Genomic DNA, 14,599 nt, shown 5'->3' on the forward strand with positions numbered 1-14,599 from the left:
TTGTATTTGTAAAATAAACAGCATTTTCCTCTCCAATTACGTATGAGATTACAGATGCAAAAGTTCGAAATATCTTGTAGATGCAAAAACGCGATAAAAAATATTCATATGCGCTATAACTTTAGTTGACAATTAAAAGAAAAGAATCAAACGAATAAAAACTATTTGATTCTACGTTGTTTTACAATTTACATTTTTCAATCGCGACATGCTCTCAAATATGAATTTACATCCGTTCAGGTTATAAATCGCGTATGCTTTAAACATTCTCCTTTCTCGATCGTGCAAACGAAAGCCGACGCATGGCGTTTGACAGAACGAAAAGATTCGCGGAAGTAGCCACGTCGACTCCCGCTCAAGTGGGCCCGGGGACTTACGACGTATCGGAACCATCAAAGCCAGCACGAGATCCGGGTAACTCGCGATACGCAACGTCCGCGAATTTTTTTTCCCGTGCAGAAACTTGCACTCGCACGCGTCGCGTATATCATTACGTTACACAGAGTATACGTTCCACAGACAACGCTTATCCATTTTTGAGCGGAGCCGGCAGGCAGACACTCGGCATACCAAAAGACGCGCATAAGTTCCCGGGTCCTGGCTCTTACAATATAGAAGCACCGCGGAAACATATACCAGAACGTGCATTTTCCCCTATTCATGCCTCATTTATTTGCAATTCTTCCGCATCGTCGTATACGCCGGATATTCGATATCCTCTCTCTTTCTGAGATTCTCAATAATTTACAGGGCGGCGTTAGTCTCGATTACACCGATGTTAGATTTAAAGAAAAGGTGTGTGAGGAACCGGGTCCAACGGAGTATATCTTGCCGAGCGATTTGTTTAAGGAAACGCCTCGAAAAATAAGATCCCATTCGGGCACTTGGCACGGTTCCGCAGGCAAAGTAAAGTATTTTCTTGATTTGTGTATTTCCATACTAATTTCCTGCAAATAATTGTGCTAACGTTTTTTAAATCTATTTTAACGCGTTTGTGTAACTTGTTTGTGTAGTTGCATCAAATTAAATAAAATTTAAATTTAAATTTAAATTAAATTAAAAATAAAATGAAAATTATATATTGCAAAGGGAAATATTTCGCTCTCGTGTAAAATTTTAAATCAAGTTACTAACATTGTACATATAAAAACTGCTGTATAATATTACAAAAATAAGTCGTTAATTATTATCACTTAAAAAAATACATGTATCTTTTTGGCGATCTGATATTTAATTTCAATGTGCAATAAAATATTTCTGATTTCAATCATAATGACATATTTAACATAACTATCTGTTAGCTATGGCTGATTCGTCCTCCGCGACCGCTTACGACCGGCCTTTCCGTTCCTTCGAAACGTGACGTCGGCGGATACGACTACGATGAACGAGGTGTACTTGTAAAAAATTCGGTCATCGAGCATAAGCCAACCGACTTCTACAATGTTCCCCGAGGGGTATGTACAAGATGCCGTAGTTCTCATTTGTAAAATATCTCACGAACGATTATTTATACCGTAGGAGACAAACTTTACCGCTCTGAGGTACAAAGGAAACTTTTGGAGCAGAATGAAGGGTAGAGATGACAAACGGACTTCCGTGACCCCGGGTCCCGGAGACTACGAGCACGAAACAAAGAAAAGTCCCGCCCAAATCCGCAACGAGAGAACTAGGGAAGCGAAAAGAGCCGCCGCTAAGCAGCCGCGTTTCTTGGAAGCTTTGTACCAGCAAAAATTACGCCAAGTAATTTTAAGAACATACTTTGTAACTTTCGCAGTCGCCGGGTCTTTCGCCGAGAAACTCCGAGAGAGCCGGGAAACTGCCTTTGTATCTGTGAATCGCCTTATGGAAATTTGCTTTTCCCACAAAGAACTTTCCAGCTCCCAATCATTACGACCTGCCTAAAGGCGTGTTCGATAGGCGCTCGGATAAGCGCAAACGTGTTCCGTGTAAATGGGACCCTCTTACGGTAGAACTGCCGCCGTTCAATCATACCGCGAAGGTATGTCTCTACATATTTGTGTCGATTGTTATACGCACAATTATGATTTATTCTTCTTCTTTTAAGAGATTCGAAGAGAATTTTCAATTAGATACACCCGGGCCTGGAACGTATGAAATCACGGCCCCGCAAATTTGTTACGGTTCTATTCTGCGTGCACCTTTTGGCGCTTTCGACGATCGTTTCAAGAGAACTATTGATGTGATACCAGGTATCTATATGATGCGTAACTAAGTTTTTGTACGTGATATGTGCACATTACGTGCAAATTTGTATTAAAACTGCATAAATTTACGTTGCAGGTCCTGCAGATTACTATACGGAGGTCGGAACTTTGGCTTTTGAATCCGCAAAACGTTTTAAAAATAAATGTCAAAAAATGTTTGATTACCCAAAACTTTGCAAAACATTAACATCGATAGGCGACGATGATGAATTTATGGTAATCGATGAATATAAAGCAGTAAAGGAAGTAGACGAAGAAAAATGTCCGGCATATCATGCAGTCTTCAAATCAAGAGTGGATAGATTTCCAAAAATTCGTAAACATGTGAGTATTACAAGAATTTTGTATGCATGCATAATGTAGCATATTATTTATTTCAATTCGATTAATGCAATTGGAGTAATTTGTTCGTACGCTTAATTAATACTTTGACGAACGGAAACTTGTTTCAATCTTATATGCAATGTTAATTTTATACTCACTTTATCGGTATTCTGCAATGAAAATACCTGCGATCAACTCAATACGCTAAGAGATGTCAGCACCGCTACAAAAATATGATACATACATACATTATACATTTATTTATAAATCAATATATTTTATTCATCGTATTAATTTTCTATAAGGATGTTATATTCCAATCGATATATAAATTATTTTTAAAAGACAATCTTTCTTATATATAGGAATAATTCTAAAGATTATAAAAAGCATACGAAATAATACATTAACAGTAATTTGCATTATTAAGCTTTGTTTAAGTAACAATAAAATTAATTATAATACATGCAATAAATAAATTTAATTTTTTTAAATTGACTTCAAGACTTCGAATCTTGTGTTTTTGTTGTGAAGAAAATTATATTAGTTTTCTATTAGTTTCTCATCTATACTATTATTATAAAGCAACTTGTTATAAAGACCCTAACAACAACAGTTTTGAAAAACTCTGAAAGTTATATTTAGAATATTACATAATAAATATATTTTTATATATTTTTTATATTTATCAAATTAACCAATTTGTAATCGCTGCTGCAAATAAGGCAATCCAAGTTGCTCCAGCAACGTTACGAGCGTAAAGATTAAAACGCGCGAGAAACTCGAGCCAGTAGTCACAATAAGTCTGTGGTCAGACCGAACGTCCGAAGATTCTTTCGGCTTGCTCGGGATCTGTGGGCTCGATGGAGCCGAGTAATCCGGGAAGCGCAAGGTAATCAGGTGAGCTGGAGACGAAATTAATGGCAGCGGATCGAACCGATGCATCTGTACCCGGGACCCGGGGCGATTCGGGGCTAGGATCCAATCTGGCCGTTAATCGAGAGCGTCGGAACGAGATTCGATGCCGCAGCCCGTAGATAGGCCAGAATAGAGTCGTCAGTGCCAAGCGACTTGCTGCTGATTCCGCCGTATTCGACGAGTTCGTGTAGTTTAGATTAGCTGGCGCACTTAAACAGTCGAAACATCTTGCAAAATTGTCAGTGTGTATGTGATGCCGGTGCACGACGTTGATTGATAAATTAACGTTATTTATTAACTGTCACAGTTTCTTTTTGCTGAACTATCATATTACTTCGTGATGACTGATGACTGACGGTCAATATCCTTCTTTTCGTTGAATATTTTCTCGTTGACGACAAATCATTGGGAATAACGTCCCGATTCGAGGAAGCCGTATTTACATAACGTAGGGAAGAATGGTGACCGTGTATGCCGGAAATGACATTTTGCTGCGCTCTGCAGGTCATTTCCACGTAGAGGCGCGTGGCTGATGTTTGCCCGGAGAAATCACTTCCGGCTCGTTGAGCCGGAAATTCGAGCCAATCCCTGCTTGGTGTCTCTGTCTCTGTAGTGCGAATTGTGGATGGCCGGAAACATCGGCGCTTAGGTTTGCGCCCAAATCGGCATCCATCCTAAATGATTAAATTATAAAGAAGAGAAAGGCGAAATCTCTCTCTCTTACTCTCTTCGAATCACTTAATTTTATCAGCAATATGTCTCAGAATATAAAAATACGAATACTTGCGATATGAATTTTATCTCGCAATCATAATATTTAAAATAAGATGAAGTGGTACGTTAGTATTCATTCCGATCATTTATCGTTCAATTTTCATAGGATGATGTGCCGGATTCAGGTGCTTACGAAGTTTTATCAGCCTTCAAAGCTAATCGTGATAGATGTGATTTTCTTTGTCGACGATTAACTCCACCCTTCGGTTCACGCGCCAGCCGGTTTCCGATGATACCAGAAGACGATTTCCATGTACCAGGTATAAAGTGAAGTAAATGTCAAAAGAGATCGTCTAGGAAGACTTTTTCATTATTGGTATGCGTGCACAGGTCCAGCACACTACGATCTCAGAAGAGATATATCAAAGAACGTGAAGAATGGCGTGATATATTCAGCTCCTCGTGAAAAAAAGAAAGACGTCAAAGGACCAGGGCCACTGCATTATCACGTAAGATTCTTTCAATTTATGAGGAATCGATGATATATTTTATAAAATATAATTCGTGAAATTTTATATTATTCAATTACACGTACGTGCAGTAAAAATTTTGTAACAAATAAAAATTGTATTAAGTTACTTAGAATATTAGATGTTTAAAAAATTGCTTAACAAATAATAGCAAAAATTATGCAATACGCTTTTAATGGACGTCATCAATACGATATGCGCACAATTATATAATTTCCTGCACATATATATTTTCCTGGTGGATCTTATATCATGGTTCAATTTTGTATCGAAAAATTTTTTAATTACAAGCGAGTGATCGCTTTCGATCGGTTACATTTTTTTTCAATCTTCGAACTCGTAAAAGCATTCGATAGTATTTACTTAGTTGTAACATGGCAGGATATTGCGTGCTCACAGCATATGAGAGTAATACCGGATGCTTCAGATGGTGATGTATGAGGCACAGTTATATACTACGAGATGGTTCGAGAGAGAGAGAGAGAGAGAGAGAGAGAGGGGGGTGGGGAGGGAAGAGAGAGAGCATCCTGCATTTTATTCTATCTTCTATAATAATTTCACCATATCGATGCGTAAAGTGACGTAAATCGCAGATAAAATATAAATTTGTTATTATAAATATTATAATGTACCGCTTAAAAAAATTGTTTAATTAAATATATCGATTAAATAAAGTCAGTTAAATATATATATATATATATATATATATAACTAATGTTGATATATTTAATTAGTAATGTTAATATATTTAATGGTTTTTATAGATACATCCATATATCGCATCATCCGTTTTGAAGAAGTCATTTAACGTCACTCTCGGTAAACCGAAAACCATTGAAAGAATAAATAAAATTCAAACTCCTTGGCACTGTCGACGATCGAAGAAAGCTCTTCGTTGGTTCGCTGTACCTCGTGAAAGATATCAACATTGTGTCCCTCTCTGATATTTATTGCTTGGTAAATTAATAAAATAAGGTTTTGTGAATCTCTGGGCAAAAAATATTAAATATAATTATTGAGAATATGTAAAAGCTTTTTTATACATCTTTTGAGGACATTTGTATTCTTAATATAGATAATAATAAATTATACGTTCTTATTATAGAAGTAAATTATTTCAATTTTATATATATATGACTGTCTTAAGTTTCTATAAATCATTTATCTCGATCGTAAATGTACGGAAAAGATGTAAACATTTTATAAATATTCAAACAAAGAAAAGAGCATGCAATACAATAAATTTTTTTATACCTTCATAGAAGATCACAACCAGGATCAATACAGAGAAATGCTCGGTAGAAGACGTTTACTGAACTGTGATGGGCGAGTGTAATGACACGTAAAGAAAAGCAAATGTTTCTCAAATATGAGATTAAGCGGTTGAAGTTCAACCGTACTTATTGCCTATAATATAATATTTATAATATATTGAAATTTAACGTCCTCCGATAAACTTCGATAAGTCCTAATATTCGGTACCCTAACATTCGCTGCACACAAATAATATTAAATTATCAAAGAATATATAAAAAAATGTTTGTAAAGTTCAAAATTTTACACTAAAATTTAAAATTCACAAATACTGTATTAAATGTATAATCTAAAATTGTTAAAATTTAATATACACGCATAAATAGCTAAAATTTAAAATTATACTTTTGACTGTAATCTATTAAAAATATATAACATCGGGAAGTCATATGTTTATTAGTATAATTAAATTACACATGTATAAAATATGTATGCTACTGAGAAGGAAATGCACAAACCGCTGTTACTGTTTGAAATTAATTGTAATCAGTAATTTATAGGCAATCTATTTAGGATTACATGACGTACGTGAATCCGGTTATCAAGCAATGCAATGCTGTAGCAACATTAGTTACTGATCTGTATCATAAATATAAGAAGAATATTCAATTTGCAAGAAATCTGAGAGCAAAAATAATTAATGTTTAATAAAAAATAAATACTACGTTTATGTGACTAAAACGAATATCATTTTATTTTTATTCCATTTAATAAACTATATTTATACATAAAAACTATTTGATATATCTTTATTCATAGTACGTAAAGAAAGTCACAAAAATATTCACACACACATTTCGTCTGCAATGAAATATATGTATCCCATTGTTTTAGTCAAAAATTTTATCTCTCTTATTTTTTTCAAATAAGTAAGAAAAGATATATTATTATCCGTTACTCTATTGTATTATAATAATATAATTAATATAAGAATAAAATACGGCTCACACTTATAATACTGTGTGATCTTTCATATATTTTGCAATAATTGAACGATTGAATTAATCTGGTAATATCAAACTTTTTTGACGATTATGTTAGAATCGTTTTAACTGTTCTCAGAAATAAAATGTGATTTCTATACAGACTTCTATATTTTTTACACTGAATAAAAAATATAATTGGATAATGCGAGTATCATATTTGAATTAGAAATAAAATTCATATATAATTTAAAAAAATGGTAATTTTTTGCAACGTTTATTAAAATTCTTTTTTTATTGTTTTTGCGCGTGTTTTGATATTCTCTTCGAAAGATATATTAATATTTAATTCTTGATTTTCATCAAGTCAAATATTGGATAATCTCAAACAAACCGATCAATATCTATATCTTTGATTATGCAACAAATTATGCGTCCGCATTGAATCAATCAAGCATTGCGGATTATCTCTGTGGTCATAATCTGCTTTTGGCACATGTCCAGGTTTATAATATGTATGATCGTGAGTTTCAACATCAGAAAGTTGAGATCTAACATGCAATATTTTACAATTTAAAATTTATCACAGAAAAGACTTCTACAATGTCCATGACGAGTCAATTTAACTCAATTATCTAAATTAACTCGTTTATCTAATGAGATATTTTTCTTTGGTAAAAAGAAACTACTTACTTTTTGAATATATATAAAATAAGATATATATATATATATATATATATATATATATATCTTTTTTTTATATCTTTAAACCACAAAATGAAATATCAAAGGAAGATATTGTTGTGATGAAAAGATTACATAGGTAAATGGTTTAATTCTTTTTTTTTAGTTCTTTTATCTTTTTACTCAACGAAACCAGCGATTATCCCGAAATAAATCAAGTTAGCCAACAAAATGCAAACATATATTTTTATTAGTTATTATATTTTACTTTTTTTTTAATATACCATAGAAATTAGAAAAATGTTGGGATCAATCGAAAAAAAATTATTTCTTACCCGATTATAATTACAGAAAACAACTATGCTAATATGAGAAGCATAATTGACATAGATAGGATTATTTTCCATCAACATATACGTGAAGTACTAAGTGCCACATGCAAAAAGCTATCAATATCACGCTATATATGATTCGGTCTCTATAATCGATAATGTCGAATCGAGGTCAGATTATTTATAGATCAATATCATTTTAATATCTCATTTTTAAAGATTCTATTTTTATTTAATTATAAGCATTAATTATAAAATATCAGGTTTTCATAGTTACAGATTTAAATTTTATCACATGAATTTTGCATATAAAGATTAGCGAATTCAACTAAAAATATTTTTTATAATTATACTAAAAATGCATAAAACATAAATTATTCAGGATATTTTCCTAAATATATCAAATAGTTAAACAATATTTCAATTAGATTAATAATATACATACAGGTTAGATATATTCTTTATTTTATTTATATTATATTTATTTCAATAATATTAATGTAACATAAAATAATAAATAATATAAATTTGATGAATACATCATCTTTATTTTTTACAAAAAACAATTTTTTATTTACGTATTATTATTTATATTTTAGTATTATTTTTATACTTTATTTCATTATTATCAAAAAATCAGGTTATATCTGTTCCTTATTATATGTATATTATCTGAAAAACAATCTATAGGTTAGAGGACAATCCATATAGGATTATATGACTCATGCGAATCCGAGACTAATACGGGACTGGAATAACGCGGATGTTGCAAATGATTTTTATCATAAATACAAAGAGGATCTACGTCGGACAAGCAACATCTAGATCCTCTTTGCATCTGGATGTTTTGAATATCTCTTAATACCTTCCTGCTACCGTTTTTCTTTTTTTCCTTTTTTAAGTAAGCACGAAAGATTCGGTTCGCATATATAAAAGAAGAATTCTATCTGTTTGAATTATAGAAATAATTTATTGATCATAATGTTTTTAACAAGATAATATAAAAATATTATTTTGTATTAAACAATTTATATAACCAAAAAGTGTTAATTTTATAAATATATGTATAAATTAATTATTATCTTTGAATGGGATATTGATTTTTATAAACTAATACTATTAAGTAGAAATTTACGTATATCACATATCTTTTAAAATGTTTAGTTAAACAATGATGTATTATCCTTTGTATATAATATACAATAGCAGATATATCAGAGATTAATATTGGAATAAATAAAAATTTAGATTTTTAGGTAAAATTAAAAAATATTCAATTATCTATAAAACTACAATCCATATTTATAAATTGCATATTCCACAAAACAAATTTTAATAAAACTTTTATATATTATAAATCTTTGTTATTTTTTTTATTATAAAACAAATTAATATACTAAAAAAAATGAAATAAATATGCTTTTCTCTTATAAAAGAGTCACATTGTATGATACATGAAAACTAGAATGTATATTTTGAATAATTTCCACGGAAAAAAAAAATGTATCAACAGCATCATTTTTTGTATCAATAGCATCGAGATAAGATTTATTGATGCAATATCAATATATTAGTGAACAAAAAACATCAGATAATTGTTTTAATAATTTAAATATTTGGTCCAATAATATCCAATTGAATTAACAATTTATGCTTGAGACAGCCCGTGACGTTGACGTTTAATTGAAACAACATTTTTTTCCGTGTAGAATATACAAATTTTGATTCTATCATTATAAGAAGGATATCCTACTCACAAAAAGCATTGGTGCGAGTGTGCTAGGAATATTGTTGCAGAAATATTGTAATATAATGATGCTCTTCTTGTGATGTCGTCTAAGAAGTTTGCTCATTTGTAGACTAAAATGTTTAAGATGTCCTCATCACACACGGGTAAGAATTTAGCTGCACAGCTTCAGAAACTTCGTTAACGAAGACGCTATACGACACTATAACGACGTTATTAATGAAATTATAACGAGAGAATGATTTGACGCCCACCGTTACTCTGTTTGACTGGAATTTACCGCTCAATTTATAACTTTTGGATGAATGTACAAATTCCATGCTAGCGGAACGATTACAGAATTACATTAAAATAATATTTTTGAATCCTTTGAAAACAAGATGTAGACAGAAAACTCTTGATTATACATCTTAATATATAAAACAAAGTCGGGTTAGTAACACCACTTATAACTCAAGAACGGCTGGACCGAATTTTTATCACAAGTATATGAAATAGGGGTAGAATTTTCCGGAATAGCAGAATAACTATTAAAAAAAACGTTTTCACGTAAAAAAAAATTAATTCTAGAAAAATATCCAAATACATAAAAAAAATACATAGAAGGAGGAAGAGAAGAAGAGAGAGAAGAGGAAAAGGGGGAAAGGAAGGGAAAAAGGAAGGGAAAGAGGGGAGGGAGAGGGGTGAGAGAGAGAGACTATTTGCGTGTCTTAATACACATGTTCTCTGGGGCGAAGCCCGGCGGGGCATGTTAGTTTCTCATAAATTTATATTTTCAAGTGTGCAATTTCGTATACAAACTAGAAAGAAAAAACAAAAAAAACAGAGAAAAGAAAAAAAGATTATATTTTCTAAAACTTTATAGTTAAAAATTTTTTTAATTTTTAGAGATCTATCTATGCTCTCATTTTGATTCTGTTTTTGAGTGAAATTTCGAGTTACCATAAACGAGGCGAATTTGATGGCATATTCTAACCACAATATGCGTACAGCGGCAATTAATCAATTTTGCATTACAGATTATCATTGCGGTCATCATATGCTATTAGCGTACGCGAAAGTGTATAACATGTATAATGAAAATTTTCACCAGTTACAAAATGGTATGTATCAGTAATATGTGTAACGGCAAAACCGTACTGTTTGTTTAAATTGCAAGCATTCAAGCTGCCTTTTTCTAAATTTGAAAGGTTTCTTCGTACATCAAAACTGCATTTTTATTAAAAAGTGTATTTTATCGCAGTCGGCAATAAGAAAAATTGAAATTATTATATTTCGTATGTAAAATTGTAAAAAATATATGAAATTGTAAACCAATGAATTCAACATTTGTGGTCTAATTTATTCAACTTATTTTATTTAACTTATTTTTATTTATATATATATTTATTAAGAAAACTCTCAAACAGAACAATGGCCAGTTTATTCATCCAATTTTCAGTAAAAGTAGCGATTATTTGAAACTTTAGAAATGGAACAGAAATATCTTGAAAAACCTTTTTCAAGGATTCTTTCATTCGCGACTGTTTTACTTACAAATAAAAAAGTGCGACTTATCAAGAATTCTACTGAAAAACTTCTTTGAAATTAATTGTGAAATATAGATAAAAAAGGAATATAAAACTCTGATATTGACTGGATTCAGCAGAGGAAAACTGCTTTGCAATTGCTGTAAAATTTGATTGGTGTATACTCTTAGCTTCGGTTAAAATTAAAAGAATTCATCAATCAGATTCACAAATTGTACAAAGCAGCTTTCTCTGTTGAACGCAGCCAAAGCTTTCGTTTTAGGAAACAAGAATACACATACATGCACAAATACAAATTCAAAAAATTTGTAGATTATCACAGAATATAATACCATATATGTCACGTGTTATGCATGAAAATATATATGTCTCACAATTATATGATTTTAATTGCAGATTACAGCATCGGCGCACTCAGCAAATTATATATTGGAGTGGTTTAATAACCATTATATATTATCCGAAGTTTATATAACTGAAAACGCTTACGCCGATATTGGGAAAATTGCGAATAACGGAGAAATAGTAGATGTAAACGGAATAATTTACCTTCGACAGTCACACATCGCAAGTTGTGAAAGCTATGCAAAAAGGCATCAATATTTGCGGTTATTTGATTTGATCGTTAATCGGCAATTTTTCACAGTATGTGAAATCCTTTGTAATTAATTGAAATTACAATATGTCAAAAAGCTATATTGAAATCAAAATGGTAAAAGTATACTGTATGTCTAGATATTATACAATTTTATAATATTACACAATATTATGTACACTTAACAATCAATCCAATATGTAACGTATTAATGTAAAATTTGAGAGAAATAATTTATATATAAAGAAAACGTTTAGCCTCTCTTATATGGATTTCAGTGACAATAACTTTATTAGAATACTAAAAGCTTTAAAATAACTACTAATATTTTTAAAACCAAATTATATATTCAATATAATAAAACTTGCAAAAATCACTAAAAAATTAGATTTGATCGACATTGTGACAAGTAACATGTATTATACCATTTACATTTAAAAAATAAGATATATAAAATGTGTACGGAGGGGTATCAATTCCTCCAAAGGCGGAAAGGCGAATAAATACGAGAAACTAAATATATGTATAAAGGCAACGCACACCAAACAATATGTGTATATGAATAACTTAAATAAAATTCGCTCATCACGTCGATAGAAATCTAGTGTTACATAAAACATTACAATAAATTTTTAGATTCACGATCGCGCGTAACAGAGCTGCCTGATGTGCGTTACTCGCTTCGTGCCAGCAGCGTGTGCGTAGATCGATAAAGTCTTTCCGCGGTGTAATTCGCGTTATAAACGGTGCTTTGTGCACGATTAAAACGGCACTCACGCGAATTCAGGCAATGCCCGCGGCACGACATCGACGCGACGCGACGCCGATGACAAGGAGCTACATACTTATAGGCAACGACCCGCTAATTTCCACGCCGAATCGTCACGCACGGCTTGCCGGCTTGCGTCCGGAAAGCAATTCCGCAGATTCTTGCCTGCGAGGAATGTCGCCTTTGATCGTCTCTCGCGAATGTCACTTTAACAAGAAGCGACGGATGCGACGGATGCGACGGATAACTCCGCAACGGCGTATCCGTGCGGGTCCGCCCTTTTGCCGCCATCCGGGGAAAGCCCTTTGAAACGTCGCGTCACCACTCGCGTCGGCTCCAATCCGAAGGGAATGACATTTATCACAAGTTCGAACCGGAAGCGCGGCAATACCGATCGTCGCTCGACGGAAATAGTGCTGCCACGCTTCAACGTGTCCTCTGGCCAAGTTGATGTGCCGTTACATGCATAAAATAAAGACACACCGTGCCGTATCGTGCGAGCGCTCCATCGTGTAAAGTTTTATCCGAAAAAGTGGCTTTTCAAGATTCCATATTTTCAGAAAAATATTGTTATATTAAAAGAACGTGTCGAGATAAAGGACACTATAAAGACCTCTTACATTTTTTATAAAAATGCGATTATATTAAAATATATTTATTAATCCTCGGTTGTCACACCTCTTTTTTGAACATTTTTTAAATAATTTTTTTGAACATGATACCACTCGAAAAGTTAATTTTTTATCATGAGAATACATTCTATAATGTTTAAACGTTTGAAAATTGGTTGGGGTCACTTTAACCCCGTGTGACAACCGAGGATTAAAAGTTATTATAAAGAATGATTTTTTTTTTCATGTAATAATAAAGTAGAATATGTATGCCTCGCTACGTGCACTGATTCAATAATATACACGACACGATAAAAATTCATGTAACATGATAATAGCGTATATCTTTGTGCGAGCGTCTACTTCGCCAGAGACGTGGAAACGGCGCCGGCGCGACGGGCGCGCGATTCGACATTTTCGGCAATGTCGAGCATCGAGCGTTTGGTTAATCGGCACATCTCGAGCCTGGCGTTGATAATGTGACCGTACGCGAGACTGGCAACGAGGGCGACATTGCCGTCGCATCCCCACGTCGGACAGGACCGAGGGTATCAATCAGCGGTACATGAAAGGGGCGCGGTTCGGCCACGTCTGTCCTCGGATCTCGTATTGTCTGCCGAGGACAGATTATAGACAGCCGCGCCAGCACGCCGACATTCCGACGTATCTCTGTCCGATGACGCTTCTGTTACTGGAAGTGTCACGCTACTTTGTTCTAGTCTGCCTCATATAGTAAGTACCTCGGTGTGAGAACGGCGCTATTGTGTCGCTCGCAGCTTTGTTGGTTTACAACTAGGTGAATGGAACGGCGAAAGACCTACGCGCGTTTGACGCGTGTCGTTGTACGGCGCCACATCTTATTGTTAGCTCCCGCTTGAGAGTTCTTGCTTTGAAATAACTGGAAAATGCAATTCCACGTAACGGAGTGATTTAAAATTATACTCCACGAAAGTTACATATAGAAAAAAACTGTTTGCACACATAGCAATATTCTTTGTTCTATAATATTTGAAAGCTTTATTGTTTTTAACGAGAGTAAAAAAAAGACTTCGTCAAATGACTGATCATAATTTCTATAGTTAAAAAGTTTCTCTCCAAGTAATATTTTTCCCTTGAACGTAAAACAAAAGGCCCGCGTTCGTTCTTGGTAAGTGAAAGAAGAATGGCTGGCGAAGCGTGGATCTTTCTCCTTCGGACTGGTCCCCTCGAAAGTATCCCGAATGTACCCCCCCTAAAGACAAAGGGTCCTTCCGCACGGCTGTCTCACTTTTTCGCGACTCACGCAGTCGCTCGCGAAAAGCCATTGTTTGCGCGTATGATGACGGGGTCTGCATAAGTCACCGTAGGGGAAGACAGAAAGAAATACCCCACCATAAAGGAT

At 33.3% G+C, this 14,599-nt stretch overlaps 1 protein-coding gene and 1 pseudogene across 1 annotated transcript; both read left to right on the forward strand.

Moving 5' to 3' along the window:
• The first annotated feature begins 2,044 nt into the window (after positions 1-2,044).
• On the forward strand, positions 2,045-6,050 carry LOC143902942 (uncharacterized). Its single transcript, XM_077416203.1, is given in 5 exon segments — positions 2,045-2,213; positions 2,305-2,552; positions 4,351-4,504; positions 4,575-4,748; positions 5,977-6,050. Coding segments are annotated over 5 exon segments (819 nt in total).
• A 1,397-nt stretch (positions 6,051-7,447) lies between these two features.
• Positions 7,448-11,916, forward strand: LOC143902943 (myrosinase 1-like; annotated as a pseudogene).
• The last annotated feature ends 2,683 nt before the right edge of the window (positions 11,917-14,599 follow it).

The sequence above is a fragment of the Temnothorax americanus genome, unplaced genomic scaffold, assembly GCF_048541705.1.
Source record: "Temnothorax americanus isolate GAGA-0224 unplaced genomic scaffold, ASM4854170v1 Scaffold42, whole genome shotgun sequence".
Classification (NCBI taxonomy): domain Eukaryota; kingdom Metazoa; phylum Arthropoda; class Insecta; order Hymenoptera; family Formicidae; genus Temnothorax; species Temnothorax americanus.